A 21,083-nucleotide genomic window follows, 5' to 3' on the forward strand; every position below is an offset into this window, starting at 1 on the left:
CCTTTATATAAAACAGACGGAAGTTCACCTGAAACACCTGTGGAACAAGCAGCTCAGATTTGAGAAGCCAGGCTCCAAGCGGCCGCCATGTTTAAGTAACTGGCAAAGATAAACAGGGTTACATTCCATCTCAGGCCATGCATTTAATGGAGAAACAAATACAAATGAATAAACCATGTGGCAAAATTTCTAAAAACAGCATCCCCCTGAAAGGCTGGTGCCAGCCTGGAAAGTCAATCACGGCCTCTGCTGCTGGAACAGCTGGGAAAGACCCAGGAGAGAATTATATGTGAATGAAGCTAAAGTATAACAGTAACTCAAGAATAATCTACAAAACAGAACAGAACATTTTCCCAAAATGAAATGAACTCTAATTGAATCACTTCTTTCTTTTCCACTGTTACAGGAACACATGTACCTAAAGAGCCATCCCACCTTTGACAGTTCCTCCAACAATAATAAGCTATGTGCTTCAATTTGCCACTGTATACTTTACCTACTTGAAATAACAGCAAATACTGTTTTTTGAGTAGTACATAACAAACGTCAGCCAAATGATGTAGCTTTAGAGGCAGAAAAATAACAGTTTCAATATTAAAAACCCCACGGTACCAGGCAGGGTGGTCTACCCTACATCACCATGCATGCACTGCGCTTTTTAGCAACCCTTCTGCAGTACGCATATTGGACAATATGCAAGTTCAGATGAACACAGTGCAGATAGATGGTCAGAAGCAGCATTTGTTGCCCACTGTACTACTGTTGTGGCCATACTGCAAAGGGACATATGTTAAAGCTTGGAGAGAGACAAAGTACAAAGCAGTCAGCTTCCAATTGTCCAACAAAATAAACAGAATTTTGAACGTAATATACAGTAACTTGGAATAAAATTAATTGCATGGTACAGAACGGTAAGTTAACCCTTTCAGGTCCAACGTCTAGTCAGGCTCAACAGCCCTAGTGCTAGCAGCAGATCCAGTGATGAGCCACTTTAAAATAAGAACATTAACATTGTTCAATATTTAATGTATTCCATTTTCAAATTATTTTTGTTTATTAAATTAGAATGAATTTAAACCAGACTGTTTGCATTGCAAAGCAAAATTTGGACTGAAAAGAGTTAAAACGGTCCAAATTTTGTTTTGCAATTCAATTTCATCATACAATGTAAGCTTACATTTACATAACAGATATATAGATAGACAGATAGATAGATAGATAGACATAATGGTGTGTACACACGTTAGATGTGCCTTAGGATCGTGGATAGGATCTTAAGGCACATCCGATTTGCATCCTATCTTGACTATATAGTGCAGATCTGCACTATATAGACAAGGCAGCCAAGACTTTCTGGCTTCCGATACGTAGGATCGGATCGGGATTGCAAGGGTGAAATTCAGAAAAAAAATATTAAATTAAGTGTATTGTGTTTATATGTCAGTTATCTGGTGAGGGACAGGATTTGCTTCTGTTTGTTCACATATATTATGATTGGCAGCCACAAGCACTGGCTTTGCCTGGTACATTGACCATAAAGAATATGAATTGATCTTGGTCCACCAACCCAAGGCACCCCTGAAAGTGTCCTGAGGCACCCCAGGGTGCCTAGGCACACAGTTTGGGAACCACTGGGTTAATCTGTTATGTGGGCCATACATAGGGTTGCCACCTCACTCATCAACGTGTTGGCTGTTAAAAAATTTACCTAGGGCTGGCTGGCTGGCTTGCGGGCTAGCTTGGTGGCTGTCTGGGCTGGCAGGAGACACCAGCAGTGAGCGGAGGGCGGAGGGCGGATTGCGGCGGGACATCATCATCTCGCACGCAACTGTCTCTATGCGGCGGCGGAGAGCATGGAGGCTTTTTCAAACACCCGAATTCCGGGAGAATCCCGGAATCCGGGAAACTGAAAAAGCCTCCTTGAGGGTTGCCAACGGATCCGGGAGAATCCCGGAAATCAGTAGAGGTGGCAACCCTAGCCATACATCAGCAGAACAATTCCCTGATGCTGATTTGATCCACCGACCAAAAGGCTGATAGTAGGATATCAATGATCGCTGTCACCCAAGTGAAAACTTTCTCATCAATTAATTAGGGGACTGAAATCAGAATTTAAGAGGCGCAGATAATTTTGTACCTGTTGGAAAGGTTCATGTTCAAGGGGCTGTTGTTACCAGTAAATTTATACCATTGTTTGCTAGGTACTCTTTACTTAGTTGGGCGCCAGCGATTGAAATCGCGGGCGTCGGGGGTAAAAATCGCGGTGATCGCGGTCATCGCGGGCATCGCGGGTAAATCGGGATGGCCGCGATGCCCGCGATCACCGCGATTTTCCCATAGGAAACAATGTTAAAACGGCTGATTGACCGCGATTTTACTGTTAAATGCCTCAATGTACCCGATTTGGGGCCAAATAGGCCAAATTAACCCTTAAATGTCCCCCCAAATTTTTAACGCCACCCCACGATCCACGCCAACCCGAAGCGTGGCGAGCGCAGCGAGCCCGCGAGGGGCGGCGGTACGCGTCCTCCGACCTTTTCATGCCCTACTATCCACTAGGGCGTGGTGTGAGAATATAATAGTGTGGCCAGCGCAGCGAGCCACCGAGCCCGAAGCGTGGCGAGCCCCGCGAGGGGACGCGGATACCTTCACAGGTAGACGCGTCCCCTCGCGGGCTTCACAGGTGTCCGCCTCGCCACGGACACCTGTGAAGCCCGCGAGGGGACGCGCATAACTGTGAAGGTATCCGCGTCCGCTCGCCACGCTTCGGGCTCGCTGCGCTCGCCACACTATTATATTCTCACACCACGCCCTAGTGGATAGTAGGGCATGAAAAGGTCGGAGGACGCGTACCGCCGCCCCTCGCGGGCTCGCTGCGCTCGCCACGCTTCGGGTTGGCGTGGATCGTGGGGTGGCGTTAAAAATTTGGGGGGACATTTAAGGGTTAATGGGCTCTGTGGCCCATTTAACATTGATTCCTATGGCCAAATCGGGTGGATTGAGCCATTTAACAGTAAAATCGGGTCCATCGTGCGTTTTAACATTGATTCCTATGGTAAATCGTGAGCATCGCGTCGCGGGTACATTTATAGCCGGCCGCGACGCGACCGACACGATTTCCATGTTTAACATTGGTTTCAATGGGAAATCGCGGGCAATGCCCGCGACGGGCGCCCATCTAGGTAAAGAGTACCGTTTGCTAAAGTGGGGTTTAACCAGTTCAAAACTGGTGTAGCACGCATTAAATGCCATACATAGGGGGGTACACAATAACCGCCGGTAGAACGTTTATAGCAAAAAAAACTTTTTTATTTAATTGTGCCAGATGCATCGGTACTTGTTTCCTAGCACGGCCACAATCTTATGGATCGTGTACCTTTAAGTTAAGGTACACGATCCATACGATGGACCCGATTTCCTTTGAAATCAGGTCCATTTTGCCGGCTAGGACACAATATCGGGGGCATCGCGTCGGTCGGGACCATTAACATTGGCCCCGACGCGACCGACGCGATGCCCCCGATTTTTACATAGGCTTCAATGTTAAAAAATATTTTTACATTGAAATCGTGTCGGGAAAGGTAAAATATCGGGGGCATCGCGTCGGTCGGGACCATTAACATTGGTCCCGACGCGATGCCCCCGATTTTTCCATAGGCTTCAATGTTAAAATATTTTTTAACATTGAAATCATGAGAAAATTTGAAAAATGTGAAATGGGCCAATATGACCCATTTCACATTATAGATGTCCCCGTCGTCACCCCACGATAGACGCCAACCCGAAGCGTGGCGAGCGCAGCGAGCCCGCGAGGGGCGGCGGTGCGCGTCCTACGACCTTTTCATTCCCCTACTATCCACGTCGGCGTGGAGTTGAGAATAGAATAGTGTGGCGAGCGCAGCGAGCCACCGAGCCCGAAGCGTGGCGAGCCCCGCGAGGGGACGCGTATAACTTCACAGGTATACGCGTCCGCTCGCCACACTATTCTATTCTCAACTCCACACCGACGTAGATAATAGGGGAATGAAAAGGTCGGAGGACGCGCACCGCCGCCCCTCGCGGGCTCGCTGCGCTCGCCACGCTTCGGGTTGGCGTCTATCGTGGGGTGGTGGTTTACCCAGTTACATTTGGGGGGGTTGGGAATATTTTACATTGAATCCAATGTAAAATCGGGTCCCAGGGACCCGATTTACATTTCATTCAATTAAAAAAATCGGGTCGAAAATTGGTCGGTCGCATCGCATGCGATGGACCCGATTTTTCCGACACGACCACCCCGATGTAAATCGGGGTGGCCGTGCTAGGAAACAAGTACCGATGCATCAAACTTCAAAAGTGATAAAATGGAGGCTAATGAATAACCAACTCATCAGCTCCTAACTCCCATGTCACAAACTGTGTTTGAAAAATGCCAGGTAGGAGCTGATTGGTTGGTTGGTTATCACTCTCCATTTTATCACTTTTGAAGCTTAGTGCATCTGGCCCTGTGTTAAGGCCCCCACATACAGCACGATATTCAGGCATTTTCTGAGCGATTCTAACAAATCGCTCAGAAAATGCCTGAAGATGCATGTAAATCGCTGTGTATATAGCCCACACAGCGATTTACATGCGCGCAATCTGTCAGATTCAGAACGGATGGGCTGTTCAATTCAGAGCAGTCGCTCAGAAAGCTCCTGCTCATCTCCCGCATGTGTGGCTGCGGGCAGATGAGCAGGGCCGAGCGACTGCGGACGCCGCAGACCCGCCGCACCCCGCGCCGCAGAACCCGCCGCCGCCGCCACCCCTGACCCCCCACCAGCAGTAGCACCCATCCCCATCGCCACCCCCACCTCACCTCTCCTCTCGGCGGCAGCGGGGCGGTAGCGCGGCGGAAATGTTAAAAAAAAAAAAAAAAAAAATTAAAATTTCAAAATGGCCGCGGCCAGCCAATCACGGCTCGCCACGTCATTGCCCCGCCCCCTAGAGCTGGCTATATTAGCCAGCTCGAGACGGGGAAGGAGCAGTCAGTCCGACGGCGGAGAAGGAGAGAAGAGCTCCTGAAGTCCTGGGAGGCGCGGCCAATGCAAAAGAGCTTAAAAGGCCGCCGCCCCCAGGTGAAGAACACAGATGAAGAGGCCGAAGCCCTGGGAGGCGGCGGCCATGCAAAAGAGCTTAGGGGGCCGCTGCCCCCAGGTGAAGACCAGATGCAGTTTAATAGAATACTAAAAACTCTGTGTTTGTGTTTTTATTAAATAAAACATTTAAAACCAGTGTTTGTTGTTTTATTTTAATATTTCCTTTACAGGGGGGCTATAGGTACCGGCGGGCCTTTAATGCCCCACATGCTGGTACCTGTGGTTCTGCCAAGTGCCAGCATGTGGGGCAGGCTTGCTGGGACCTGTAGTCCTACTGTAAAAGACAATATTACTGTTAAATAAGCTATCAACCCTGCACCCACCGCCCAGGGGTGCAGGGGATAGCCCCGGGCTGCAGCCCAGGCCTGGGGTGCCCTGGAGAGGGGGGAACCCCTTATTTGGGGGGTCCCCACCTCCCCAAAAACTCCCGGCCTGGGCTGACTAGTTAGGGTGGGTAATGCTTTGGCCACGGGACACCATCAAGCGTGTCCCCTGGCTATGGCATTACACCCCTTGCTAGTTGAGCCTGGTGCTGGTCTACAAAATATGGGGGACCCCTATTCATTTTGTCCCCCGTATTTTGGAAACCAGGGCCAGCTCAAGAGCCTGGTGCTGGTCCCCAAAATCCGGGGGACCCCACGCACTTTGTCCTCTGGATTTTGGGAACCAGGACCACTCAAAAAGCCCGGGGCTGGTCATACCTGGGGGGGGGGGACGACCCCATGCCATTTTTTTTTTTACAAAATTATTGTCTGTATGACAGAGGATGAGACGCTGGACCCCGGACTTGGTAAGTATTTTTTTTGTCAGCTCCCACTGTACCACCAACGTTTAATAGTTTGCATATGGGTTTGCATTCGGTTCAGGGGGAACCACTAGCCACCATGATTTAATTTTTTTTTTTGGGGGGGTAGCATATTAGGGGAGGTGAAAGAATACTTATTAAAGAAGACATAAAGTTATGTGCTAGATGTGTTCAGTAATAATAACATTTTTGTGATGAAGTGCAGTGTTTTTACTTCACTTTCTGTGACAGATTTGAAATCTCCCGTGCTGAATCTCCCATTATGAATCTCTGACACAAATCTCTCTGTATGTGGCTCATTGTCTGAAATGAGTCACAAGAGTGAAATCTCTTGTGCTGAATCTCCCGTTATGTATCTCTGGCACACATCTCTGCGTATGTAGGGCCCATTAGCTTGTAAATCCCAGTGAAAGCCTTTTTTTTCCAGGAAATTTCTGTGGCTTTTCAATCAGTACCCAAACCTGATAAGCAAATGTGTAGCCAAATTTAGTGCTAATCAAAGTAAACAAACCCAGGTGTTTCCAACATCAACCACAAAGTTTTAGCAAAATAAACAGTGTATAAGGAAAGCAGCCAATGTTCTAGAAACATCTATGGCACCATCACAGAGAAGGACCGTAGTGCTGTACCACAGGAAAAATCCTGCAGCCTCATTTACAAATGAGCTAGGCACAGTATCAATACAGTATGCCAATTTATACTTGTCTTTATTCCACCTATACAACTCTACCCAACCCATAGACTCTTTTACTTTATACAAGTCATTGAGAGGAAAATCTTGTGTTCTTACCTCATTACTAACATATAATAATTGGGTGTGGATTGTATTGTCGACCTTACACATTTGCCAACCTAAACCCATGTCAACCTAGACACCTGTCGACCTTCATCCATGTCGGCCTAGACACCTGTCGACCTTCATCCATGTCGACCTAGAACCCTGTCGATCTAATGACTGTCGACCTAAGTATCCCTAATAATTTACATTTCAAAATAGAATTGGTATTTTTTCAGGGGTTTGAGTAGTGTTCACTTCCAACTTTAAACACCCCATAAACAGTGTGTACACGGTGAGATTTGACCAGTGTGTACACTGCGGCAATTGCAATACGCAATCGCTGTCCCCGGAAGAATAGACTGTGCAGGCAAGGGAATTTTGGCTTAGCCGCACATCTGTGTTTTATTATATAGTCAAAAATCACCAACAGCAGTCTTCCCATGTGTACACCCCATTTAGCCAATCGGATTGTCAGAATGCTTATAGCATATGCTAATAGTGGATATGAAATCTGCTGATATTGCGGCACAGGACTTTCCTGTGATGTGAGGGCAGAACGCTATGTGCCACAGTTTGGTAATGGATAACACACATACTGTATAAATTGAATAATAAGGTTTCTGATAGTCGCTAAAGAAAAACTGGTATCAAATTCACCTGTATATGAAATTATATATACACTTCCAATTATATGTATACCATTCTTCCAAGCATGAACCATTCCAGCATGGTCAAAATGCTCTATACTGTACCTGGACTTCCCTCTTAATTTAGGATTGCCTTTACCTGTGCAGAAACACCTTTGTCATCCATTTTCTAGTTCTACACAGGTGGCAGTAATCTTAAATTAAGAGAGATGTCCAGGAAGAGAGCATTTTGGCCCACCGGGAAAGGGTTATGTTTGAAGGTTTGTGCACGTGTACATGCGATTTTGCCCAGTGTGTGTGGAGACTGATAATGGGGAAAAAAATCGCTGGGCTGATTTTCCCAGGGGTGGAAGACTTACCATAGCAGGACTCTATGGAAAGCCTGGAAAGCCGTCCACCCCATCGCTCATCTTCTGGTAATACCAGGAGATGAACAGCCTCGCCCAGTGATGATGTGGGAGCTCGCATCAGCGCTCACCGCTGCCCCATACACACTGTGCGGTTCCGAGCTGAAAGGAGTAAACTGAGCTGCTTTCAGCTCAAAGTCACCCAGTGTGTATGGGCCTTAAGTGTTGTCTTCATATAGAGTAATATTATGCACTAAGGGCCTGATTCAACTTTGTTAGCAAAGCAAAAAATCAGATAAATAGGCAAAACCTTGTGCACTGCAGGTGGGACAGATGTAACATGTGCAGAGAGAGTAAAAGCTGTGTACACACGGTACACTTATCGCTGGCAATATGGTCGCTGAGCGACCATATTGCCAGCAATTGGAGTGTGCACCAGCGATAAATCGCCGGGTGCGCGCTCCCGTTTTCAGCCCCTGAATGGTCGCTGGTCGGAGGAGCATGCTCCTCCGACCAGCGACTTCCCCTGCCTCTTCTCCCGGCAGTGTGACATTTTCATCTGCGACCATCCCTGGTCGCAGATGAAAACAGGACACTGAGCAATATGATTGCTGAGCAATATATTGCCAGCGATATATTGCCCCGTGTGTACGCACCTTTAGATTTGGGTGGGGTATATTCAAACTGAAATCTAAATTGCAGTGTAAAAATAAAGCTATCTAACATATGTGGTCTACATGCAAAAGCAGCCCATATTTATGCTACAGAGAAGCACCAATGTATTTGCTCCCCTTGCAAGGCAACATGGTTTGTTCCAGGCACAAAATGACTTGCTTTTTTGCATTACTGAATCTGGCCCTAAACCAAAAGTCTTAGGGGGTATCCAATTAGCCAAGACAATGTACCCTGGATTAGCCTCAATAGCCAGCACTTATCATGGACTATGGGCAACACATGAAATAGGTCGACATGGCCAAGATCGATAGGGTCGGAAGGTTGACACAAGCATTAGGTCAACAATAGGAAGGACAACAGTTAAAAGATCGACATGAGTATTTCACACTTTGCTGTTCCAAATTTTGACATAAGTCGACATGGACACCGTATCAGTGTACCGCGTCCGCTCACCATGCTTCCGACACGGTGCCTTGGTGCCCTCGGCACACTATTATATTCTCCCTCCACGCCCTAGTTGGCTCCAAAAAAAAAATAATAATAATAATTTCGACCGTCGACCTTCCCATCGTCGACCTAATGCTTGTGTCGACCTTTCAACCTTAGCCTTGTCCTCCTTTAATGTGTTGACTTAAACTCTGTCGACCTTCATAATGTTAACCTTGCGACCATATCCCTATCAGTTTACCTGGAGAAAGTTAAAACCACTGAGACAAGGGTTAATACAAATTTTTTTTTGGAAGGAGAGGGTTTGTCACAAGCTTTAAATGGTGGTAATGAATCAAAATAACATCAAATAGACCAACATAAGGCTAATCAAGGTATGAAATAGCCCGTGTTTTGAGTTGGTGGTGCTCCCAAATACGTTCAGCAGGATAAGCTGTACAAAGAGTTTTATGTCCAAGAGGGACACAGAAAGGCAGAACCGTAAAGGTTTTTTGGGGCACGCTTTAGTAAATAATTCTATGAATGAAAATAGTTGTAGTATTAAAATATAACTTTTATTACACTGGTTAAGATAAAGGCGTCAAAGAACAATTAAATCGTCACTTAGGAAATAACAACGATATCAACGTATATGTGAAGTCACAAGTATGCTGTAAGTAAATATCTGGCGAATTCCTAAGTGACGATTTAATTGTTCTTTGACGCCTTTATCTTAACCAGTGTAATAAAAGTTATATTTTAATACTACAACTATTTTCATTCATAGACTTATTTACTAAAGCGTGCCCCAAAAAACCTTTACGGTTCTGCCTTTCTGTGTCCCTCTTGGACATAAAACTCTTTGTAAGGGTTAATACAAAGTCTGATCTGAGCAAACTGCAGATGGCAGTCAGCAGTATGCATTAGTATCTGGCCAAGGTATAATAAAGACGATAAAAGATCCAATATGGTGGTTCTCCTGCAAATGAGAACCCCTGTTTTATTGTGGAGTCTTTTAGGTCTGCAATTAAACCTAAGACTAGCTCATGGGTCATTGACAGTAAAGGTTGGGTCAATAAAGCACTGGAACAGGGAAAAAGGCAGCTGGATTTGTGCATGCTATGGAAAAGATTTCCACAACAACAAAATATGACATGGCAATGCTGCAGTTATTATTCATGATTTTCTTCAAAGCCTGACTCTACTTTGCAATCAGTGCCAGCATGCTATTGTGATTAAATCGCTAAAAGATTTTTTTTTCTCCAACTTTATAACTTGGAGCACAACACAAAATTTATAAAACGCACTCACAAAAGCATAGCTGAGTATTACCCACATGAAGTCAACACCTCATTATTTGGTCCTCCCCCCCCCCCTTTTACTTTGCTGACTTCACTGAACAGCCTATGTGGTATCACTGGCTTCTTCAGCAACATGTTATCGGATATCAAGGGAACAGAAGCAATATAGCCGCTGATCTGAGCGCTGAAACCCATGCAACTCCCACACTTTAAACATCACATCTTACCTAATGATCCGGTTTCGTGACATTAATGAGTTTGACATTTATTTTAAAAACATGTGTTTAAGTCAAGTTTCACAGCTCATATAAACACAACACTGCTTAGGGAAACACTAAATAGCCTACAACTGTAGATGGTCACGGATGGATGCCATAGAATTGGGTGGGCTACAGCTCATGTACAGACTTAACATGTTTAACACTCAACACAAACATGGCTAACCAGTACTACTCGTATATTAAAAACAGGTGAAGCACATTGTTTCATTTAAATTGTATTCTGTGCTCGTGAAAAGATATGGAAACCCTAGCAGGATTTGTTTATGCTTGTAAAACGAAGAATAAATACACTGATTGCGTCAACACTTAAGTAATTAGTAGCTAATGAAAAATACTTCAATTATATAGGACAGGCTTCTTTAGTATATTTCAATTTAATTTAATTGCCAAGATCAAATTAAAAATCATAATGACTCTATTTGAATGGAATGCTTGATTTATTTTATAGGATAAATGAAACGAGGGCTTTTACCAATCAAAGAAACATTTTTGTTTTACTGAATGGAACACCAGCAGATATAAAAATAAATCTTCTAGTATGGGTCAAAACGTTTCAGAACATGGCACGTAAAATAATATTACTTAGAAAAGAGAAAGTCACTAAACAATCAACTTCAAACTTTCATTTTACAGGCTGCGTGCTAGTAGCTGATTGGTTCGTGCTTTATCTCTCTTCATGCTTTCATAAAATAAAACCCTTATTCCACATTCAGACAAAAAATTCCAGCTCCCTCCGAGCTAGGACCCAGGACACAGAGCACATGTTGAAACTGGTGTTACCCCTTAAACACGTGGATGAGCACCCAGGTTACTCACACTGGACCCAGATCTTCCAGTGACCCGGGTCTTTCAGCATTTGGTGAGCACCTGGCGATGAGCTCATCTCTAACATAGTAGTTGAGGTTGAAAAAGTTCAACCTTTTACATGAAACATTAGAGCAGGGCTGGGCAATTGCGGCCCTCCAGATGTTAGTGAACTACACATCCCAGGATGCTTTGCATTAGTTTTGCTATGTGGCCATGCTGAAACTGATGCAAGGCATGCTGGGATGTGTAGTTCATCAACATCTGGAGGGCCGCAATTGCCCAGCCCTGCATTAGAGGGTTTGTTCTACTGTAGGTGTTGTATCCCCATTTGAATTATTTACTTTGTATCAACTCTGGTTTAAATATTGGTTATGGGCTGTACCCCTGAATGTTTTTTATCATTAAATGTTTATCCCACCTTATTTTGCATTCAGTGTCCGCTAACACCAATTCTTCTGGAAGAAAGTTCCATACCTTTACTGCCCTGACCATAAAAAAGCCTTTCCTTCTAAGGGTATGGAATCTTTACTCTAGTCTGAGCTCATGCCCCTGTCAGTCAATATTTGTAGGTTTATCTAGACCCGAGTAACAACTTTCGGTACTTGTTTCCTAGCACGGCGCCACAATTTCTATTGTATGTCATCGGTTCGGCAAAATTGGGCCGATCGCATCGCATGCGATGCGACCAAATCGACCCGATTTTTAATTGTACAGCCACCCTGATGGCTGATTACAATGTTAAATGCCCCCCCAGACCTGTTTTTTAATTGTATACCCACCCTGATGGGTAATTACGATGTCAAATGTCCCCCATTGTTAACGCCACAATCAACGTCAACCGGAAGCGTGGTGAGCGCAGCGAGCCCGCGAGGGGCGGCGGTACGTGTCCTCCGACCTTTTCATACCCCCACTATCCACGTCGGCGTGGAGTTGAATTTATATAGTGTGGTGAGCACAGCAAGCCACCGAGCCCCGCGAGGGGACGCGCAATACATGCAAAGTATTCCGCGTCTGCTCGCCACGCTTCGGGCTCGGTGGCTCGCTGCGCTCACCACACTATATAAATACAACTCCACGCCGACGTGGATAGTGGGGGTATGAAAAGGTCAGTGGAGGCGTACCACTGCGCTCGTCACGCTTCGGGTTGACGTTTATCCTGGTGTTGCGTTAACAAAGGGGGGGCATGTGATATATTAAAAATTAGGTCTGCGGGGGCATTTAAAATAGGGTAAATGTAAAATTGGGTCGGCCGCGTCGCATCGCATACCTTAAGTTATGGAATGCGATGGGACCCGACGGCCGCGGTCTTAGGAAACAAGTACCCAACTTTCAGACCTAAGCCAGGTCATCTACGTGGTGTGCAAGTCCTGGACAAATGCTTGTTGTGAGCAGGGTCAGGGACCCAGGATTCTCAATCCAGGTAGAACCTTTCAGCCATAATCTGGACCTGGGTTGATGTCCACTTACACTGAAAAGGTTGGGTTTTAATGTTACAGTATCTTGGAAAGGGGTATTAAAAGTAGGCATAATGGAAATGTAATTATAAAACAAAAATACATACCATTTATTACATTGCCATAATATTTGTATTTTATAATATACTGTTTCAGCTACCATTCACAAAGCAATTAATTATCCCTGACATCTGCTGCACTCCAGAATGCATGTCCTCGCTCCAACCACACAGCATGTATGATCAAAATGTGTCCAGGTAAGAACTAGGAAAGCATCCCCAGACTGCAGCAAATATGTGGTGCTCTCCTACCTCAGTAACCATGGTGCTGGTGCTGTGGAACGAGTGGATTAAGCTGGTAAAGTAAGGCATTAGGGTTAAAATGCCCAAATCTGTCAGATGCTGCTGTCTGCATTAATGTTACTACAAACTTAAGTTTATTACACATGTAAAATACAGTGCAGTAAACAACAGACATGAACTCTGGCAATGAAAAGGGAAGAGGATTATCTCCTTTCTACCCACAGACTGTATATTTACATAGTCAGCTTAAAGCTACTGTGTCAATGCCAGGCAGAAGCACTGAGCACTGAGGTTTTGACCACCAAAATAGGTACTGTACAGTTTTATACTATACTGACTAAAAGGACATCCCAGGAATCCTGGTTTTGCTATAGTATACTGTGACTGTATAAAAGTAAGTAACAGATTGCACACACAATGAATTGACTTTAAATACAATAAACAGAAGAGTTGGTTCAAATTCAGAACATGCCCAATGTCTCCTCTCCAGCAGCGGGGAGGACGGGATATGGTCGCTAGGTCGATAGTATGAATATGAACAGCGCTATGTCAACACATAAAAAAAGATCAACAGGCCTAAAGTCGACAGGGTCTGAACACAAGCATTATGTTGACAATGGGAATATCAACATGAGTTCAAAAACAGGCGGTATTTCATAACCTACCAGCCACTAGGACATGGAGGGAGAGTATAGAAGTGTGCTGAGCGCAGCGAGGCACCGTCCTGAAGCATGGCGAGTGCAGGAAGCCATGCAAGTGGACGCAGTGCACGGACACGGTGTGAAGACAGCAAATAAAAGGGTGAAAATCATGTTGACATTTTGACTGTCGACCTTCCCATTGTTGACTTTAGGCCTTTTGCCCTATTTCATGTGTCGACCTAATGTATGTCAACCTATGACCCATACCCATGAGGGCCAGATATACTAAAGGCCCATACACACTGGGCGATTGTGAGCTGAAACTTGATGTTTTGAGCGGCTTTCAGCTCAAAGTCGCCCAGTGTGTATGGCCCGGCAGTGGGCGGTGATGCACGCTCCCACATTATTGCCGGGAAAGCCAATCATCTGCTTGTATTACCAGCAGATGAGCGGCTTTGTGGACGGCTTTGCTTAGCGTGACAGCAGTGGGCAGGGAGAAAGCCGCTCAGTGTGTATGCACTGAGTGGCTTCCCACACAGCAATGAGTGGTCATCGCTGTCCATACACACTGGGCATAATTGCCCAGTGTGTATGTACCTTAAGCTTCAAAAGTGATAAACCACCAGACAAACAGCTCCTAACTGCCATGTCACAGGATGGGTTTTAAAAAAAATGACAGGTAGGAGCTGATTGGTTGGTGGTTTATCACTTTTTAAGGCTTAGTACATCTGGCCCAAAGATATTCAGAATTCAAAATAGCTGCTATGCGTAAAAAAAGGACACTTACATTTATCAACAGTGACTTGTCTGCAGAGGGATTTTTTTCCCACAGAAGAAGGAAATCTAAAAGCATAGACCATAATAAAAGTTTCACTTTACAGTTTACCAAACTCTCCAAAATACTTTCATTGCTGCCAACACATTGCTTTAGCCAATATTGGGGAGTAGTAGACATATATATACTTGAAACTGGTGCCTGGAGAGCTGTACAAAGCTTGGTGCCAGGTTCTATATCCCATGTGAAAGCATTCTTATGTTACTTTTGGGAATCTTATTATACATTATATTATAGTCTTTCCAGTGAAATCAAATATCTATATAGGCCTACATGACCTAAGCTGACGTAGACAGAAAGTTATAAAACACACAAATTTCAGCCACAAGACATCACCAAGTTCAACATATCCAGTCATTTGTATTAATTCGATTTCTATATGAAAACACCAATTGCAGTCACTGTGAAAGGTAAAGTCTGACCGCCTTTAATAAACCATGCAAAGGATCACCACATTTCACACAAATCATCAGGTTTCAGGAGTTTTTCTCCTGATCCAACCTCAACTAATTTTCATCAAGGTGGCTCAATAAAATTTGACAAGTACAGACCTCAGGTCATCTAACACTATCCAATCAGCAGTGAAAGCTCAAGCCATGTGACCAGACAAGCACTGCCAACAAGGTGTCATAATCACTAACATTCACATATTGTTTTGAATTTCATATTTTTGTAATCGGCTACACTGCAGAGTACTTACTTGGCAACACCATAAAAGTCTAAATGAACGAAAAGGCAAACCTGACAGTCTTAATCTATCAGCACAATTGTAGCCAGTCCATCGACATGTGCACAGTTCCTGAGCTCCATTACCTGTGATATGAAGATGTTATCTGATGCCTATTTTTTCAAGACGTGAACAAAATAATGACTAATCCAGGTAACTCGGCCACAAGTATGTAGTTCACAGCATACCTCCGAATATGACCCTCTCCAGGAGGGACACAATGCTCTGCTCCTGGACTTTCCTCTTATTTTATGATTAACATCACCTGTGTTGAATAGGTTAATTGCTAATAAAGTTCCTCAAAAACAGGTGATGGCAATCATACAAGAGGAAAGTCCAGAGCAGACCATTATGTACAGTACCTCCTGGAGAGGGTCATGATGGGAGGTATGGCCCACAGAGATCATGCATGGGTTTATAACCATATATCACCCCTACACTCAAGTACAGGGGAACACTTCCAATTAGGTACTTCTATATAATAAATACTATGAGGAGTTTTATTAATATTCTAACACAAAGTAAAAATTAATTAATGGCAAAGTCATTACAAATGGAAAATGAACATAAACACTAGGAGGGGATGCAGAGATATTTGGCAAATGCATACCTCCCAGCCTGACCCTCTCCAGGAGGGACACAATGCTCTGCTCCTGGACTTCCCTGATTGTATGATTGCCATAACCTGTTTCAAACAGGTTCATTGATATAGCCCCGTACACACGGGGGAGATATATTGCTCAGTTTCTCCTTTTCATCAGCGACCAGAGATGGTCGCTGATGAAAAAGAAACTGCCGGGGGAGCCCGGCAGTGGTAATCAGCTGGTCGTAGGAGCATGTTCCTGCGACCAGCGATCACTACAGGGGTAAAAACGGGAGCGCGCACCCGGCGATATATCGCCGGTGCACACTCCCATCGTGGGCAATATGGTCACTTAGCGACCATATTTCCCGCGATATTATACAAAATCGCCCCCGTGTGTACGCACCTTATGAAAGATGTTTAAACACACAGGTGATGGCAATCATATATTAAGAGGAAAGTCCAGAAATAGAGCATTGTGTCCCTCCTGGAGAGGGTCATGTTTGCAGGTATGCAATTGTGAGTGGTTAGCAACCTGGCCACTTCTGGCTGGCTGAGTGAGCGAAGTTTGTGGTAAATGGGGATTCACACAAAGGAGAAGTGTTCTATGGGCATGTAACAGGCATGCAGGCGGATTTGGCTTGTCACCAATTCCATTTGGCAGGTTAAAAAAAAGCTAATTGGTAAGGGCTTTACATAGAAAAAATGGTATCATACACACTCAATGTTCATCTAAACAAGACAGTCCAAAATTCCCAGCTGGGAACCTTTGTGAATTTGAAAATTAATATTTTTAATAGGCAAAGCCAGTGGACAATAGTGACGCGCGAGACCGCACATCACCATTGCTGCAGGGCATACACACTGAGCAATCCATGCTCCTTTTCTAATCAATCTAGTCAGATCGCTTAGAAAAGGGGCTGAATTCACCCCGTGTGTACGCCCCATTAGATTGGACTGGGCTCTGTGTCTTTGACTGTTTCTCTTTTTCCAAACATTGGGCATTTGTGGTTGGTTACAAAGTGGAAGCACATAACAAACCTGGCTTCTGGTAATGTCTATGGGTGTGTAGGCTGAACTTCATGCATGTGTGGGGCATAAGGAAGGAGACAGGACAGATCTCCCCCCCTTCCCCCCCAACATGGAATTAGTGTCAGTGCTGATACTAATTATGAAACATTTGGATGGAACAACAATGAGCAGTGTGATCTTATTAATGAAGACAGACAGATACTAACAGAAGCATAAAAGGTAGTAAATCTACCTGCCGTGTTCCTCTGCATCTTATATACAATATATAAAGTACCCAAAACATGATGCAGTTAAAAGGTTGATGCAACAGAGACTATACCAGTGATGGCTAACCTAGACACTCCAGCTGTTGTTGAACTACACATCCCAGCATGCCCTGCATCATTTTTAGCATGGCCAAATAGTAAAACTGTAGCAGGGCATGCTGGGATGTGTAATTCAACAACAGCTGGAGTGCCAAGGTTAGCCATCACTGGACTATAAGGACACAGTAAAAAGGTTATTTAGAGCATTTTCAAAGTGTAGGCATTATAACTAAGGTGTCGAAACTAAATTGTTTTATTTTTTATTTCAAATTTCTACTTGCAGCCTTCTGAGGTAAAACCAGAAATTGCAAATTGCATCCAATAATTGCACCGTGTATGGGCACCTTTAGGTGGATATCCAATTAGCAGCAGTGCTTCACCGCTACTTATAGCTTCACCAGGGGCTATTCTATAAGCCTCAATGCTGTCATGCCTTAAGCTGTGTACACACAGTACACTTATCGCTGGCAATATGGTCACTAAAGGTGCGTACACACGGGGGCGATTTTGTACACTATCACGGGAAATATGGTCATTAAGTGACCATATTGCCCACGATGGGAGTGTGCACCGGCGATATATCGCCGGGTGCGCGCTCCCGTTTTTACCCCTGTAGTGATCGCTGGTCGCAGGAACATGCTCCTGCGACCAGCTGATTACCACTGCCGGGCTCCCCCGGCAGTTTCTTTTTCATCAGCGACCATCTCTGGTCGCTGATGAAAAGGAGAAACTGAGCAATATATTGCTCAGCCATATATGGCTGAGCAATATATCTCCCCCGTGTGTACGGGGCTTGAGCGACCATATTGCCAGCAATGGGAGTGTGCACCGGTGATAAATCTCCGGGTGCACGCTCCCGTTTTCAGCCCCCTAATGTCCGCTGGTCGGAGGAGCATGCTCCTCCGACCAGCGACTTCCCCTGCCTATTCTCTCGGCAGTGTGTCATTTTCATCAGCGACCATCTCTGGTCGCAGATGAAAACTGGACACTGAGCAATATATTGCCAGTGATCACATTGCCCCGTGTGTACACACCTTTAGCCTAGATACCCGCTGCTATCAGTTATTCCCCGATAAGCAGGCGCCAGGACATGGAATAAAACATTGGATCGAGGACTTATCCCATGTGTTTTTTTTTCCCAATTTCTAGGCCATTCCTGCTGACAAAAATGGGCACTAATTGGATACACGATAATGACTATTGGTCATTAATCACGTTTTTATCGGCCAGAAACACATCGGGCTAATAGAATATTGCCCTTAGAGGCATATGATATAAGTTGCAGTCCTGACAGTTATTAGAACTATGTTTTCGGCTCATTTTCATTTTTTATGAAAGTATCCCCGTTATGTCTGTAGGGAAACAAGCAGTGACAGCCGTAGAAAAGTCTGCTGCCTCAGGAAGTTACTTCCCCTTTTGGAGAAGTTTGCAATTTGAAAAATTCCTCACAGGGGCATCTGGCACTGCACATGCTCACAGTGTCACTTTCAGAATTGGGAAGAGAGACAAATGACATATGGCCAGCTGAAGCTGGTGTAAACTATCGTGGCCAAAAGCTTTGCTTTTCGAAGATTAGTACATAGGGTCAGATCATAGACACTATTCATAATAAGGGGCAGTGACTTGTATAGTGCTAATTAGCATTCTTCAGATTTCTGCTATTAGTACACAGCCATAAAGCATAAAATTATGCAGAAACTTCAGTTTCTACATAATCTTATTAAAACAAAACAGCAATTATTACTGTAACAATGTACTGAGGAAGTTTTCATAATCCCATTTTCCAGCCTCACAGCAAGTGGCTATTAGTTATACAGTATGACTCTTGTCTGGGTGCGTCTCTCTAATCTGGAAGCAGAGATCGATGGTGAAGAATCCTAACCCAGGTGACTGAACAACTCACTTTTCATATTGCAAAAAAGCAAAATATTGCTGTTTCGGCTTGCAGATCTATACACATTTAAGTGAAGCAACCAAGTTAATTTTCAAATGAGCCAAACACCCTTGTATTGGAAGTAAATCATTCATTTTGTGTCGGTTTATGATTGTGTAATGCATGCTTTCTTTTCCCCAAAAAATTAATAAAAAACCACTACTATGAAAGTTAATGTTTTTTTTCTTTATCAAAAATATTTTTGTGAAGGAATTTTAATGGGAAATGTTTTGATCAAGGAACTGTTTAAAAAAAAAAAAAATTTAGGAAATCTTGTGTTTTTTTGCCAATCACAGCCTATGAAATGTACAGTACTCTAGTTACAACTAATATTTGATTCTCCGGTGTAAAGCTGGTACACATTAGACAATGTTGTCTGATCCAGCGGTTTGGACTGACATACTGGGCACATCATCTATGTATGCCCACTATGTTGCTGAAGATGCAGGGCCGCTGGGGTATGTAATTAGCTAGGGACATCCAGCAGAATTCTGCATGGACCCTGCCGTCACTCCATCACACCGTTTTTGTAGTAAAAACCAAAATGGCCAAGACCATACAGGGAGGCTGTAATCTCCACTTTCCCATCTTCCAAATGACAGTTATTACAGACACCCCAACTGGATGGGACTACACAAGCTCTGGAATGGCTGTTTCACCTTGTCCTGGCCTTACAAAATAAACATTAAATCAGTATTATTTATAGAAAAGCAAAACACATGGTACAACACCCCATCGTACATACACAGTGACCTCAAGAACAAAGCAGCTGACACATACAGCAGATGTAACAGACGAGATCAGAGAAGCCCTGGCATGTAGACAGGACGAGATCAGAGAAGCCCTGGCATGTAGCAACTCAAAAGTGGTACCTGAATCAAACCTTGGGAGAGAAATAAAGTTCCAGACAACCAGCTCCTGTCATTTTTCAAACACAACCTGTAACATGGCATCTAGGAGCTGGCTGGTACTTAATCTCTTTCCAAGGTTTGATAAATCTCCCCGAGTGCGGTGTCAGCTCGGCGTGGCTGTGGACTTGCCTCCTCCCTTACATCCCCAAGCAAATGCATCACCCGCTTATCCCTCACATGAACTGCCCTCCTCTAGCACAATTCTATCTCCGCATACTGTCCAGCTGCACCAACAGTCGCAGAAATTGCACACCAACACGATTACTTGGTGTAATCAACACAGCCGGCGCAATCTGCCCTTACCTCGCCGCTTCCTGTGGCTTCCTGAAGGGCCGGCGCTCTCTAGTGACGTCACGAATCACGTGCTCCTGCTCTGTCAGCTGGAATTTGGAAGCTGCAGCATAAAGTTGCTGGCAGGAGTTAGGACGTGTCGTATTATCCTCAGAGTGAGTGCCGGTACAGGCAGCTAGCTGTCTGATGATCATCCTCGCAGCTGCACATACTGTCATAATGCTCCGGCTGAAGTGCTACATTCATATAGTTTACACTAATTATTATTTTAATAGACTCATAAATATATTGTAATTTATATATAGCAGGGGGTCCTTGTCTTTTTCCACAAATTGCAGCAAAGTGCTATCGTAACTACAGATCTTGGGCGGGATGCTCTAACATCCGCACCCCAGCTCCGCCCATCACATACATAATTATCGCATATGCTCTAACATATGCGATAATTATGGCAAAGGACAGCTCTTGCGTTAAGAGCTGTCCTTTGCGGTGAGTCAGCGGGTCCAATCGGGTCCCGGCGGCTCCCCCCTCCCTTACCCGGCGCTACTGCTGCGCCAAGCTCTCTTCCTCCCTGCACCTGGAAGAGGATCATAGTGCAGGGAGGAGGAGGTCACATGTCCGGGCAGCACAGCTCTGCCCGAACACAGGTGAGGGGGGTCGGTGTGTCGCAGAAGAAGCCCATTGGCTTCTATGGGGCATTGCCAGATTTTTTCAGGCGATGCCCCCTTCGTGGTAACCCGGCGGGAGATATTTAGAGCATCCCATAATGCGGTAAAAACCCTGATAATGGGTTTTTACCGCATTTTTCATTTACAGAATCTCCCCTATGTATGTGTGTATGTATATTAGGGTTACCCCCCCTTTCGGGATTACTGAGGACAGTTA

At 44.7% G+C, this 21,083-nt stretch overlaps 1 protein-coding gene across 3 annotated transcripts in view; it reads right to left on the bottom strand.

The window, feature by feature from the left end:
• AIMP1 (aminoacyl tRNA synthetase complex interacting multifunctional protein 1) overlaps positions 1-20,302 on the bottom strand; it is a 70,382-nt gene extending 50,080 nt beyond the window's left edge. The window contains exons 1-2 of one of the 3 annotated variants that reach the window (XM_083178685.1): positions 20,211-20,258; positions 14,369-14,424 (exon numbers count right to left, since the gene is read on the bottom strand). In XM_083178685.1, the coding sequence (XP_083034811.1) occupies positions 14,369-14,370 (2 nt within the window). In that variant the 5' untranslated portion in view covers positions 14,371-14,424; positions 20,211-20,258. Of the gene's footprint in view, positions 1-14,368; positions 14,425-20,084; positions 20,173-20,210 lie in introns of those variants that run through there. The other 2 variants (XM_083178678.1, XM_083178694.1) reach the window with 2 other exon arrangements.
• Between the last annotated feature and the right edge of the window lie 781 nt (positions 20,303-21,083).

Source organism: Crinia signifera, chromosome 1, assembly GCF_055691185.1.
Source record: "Crinia signifera chromosome 1, ASM5569118v1, whole genome shotgun sequence".
NCBI classification, from domain to species: domain Eukaryota; kingdom Metazoa; phylum Chordata; class Amphibia; order Anura; family Myobatrachidae; genus Crinia; species Crinia signifera.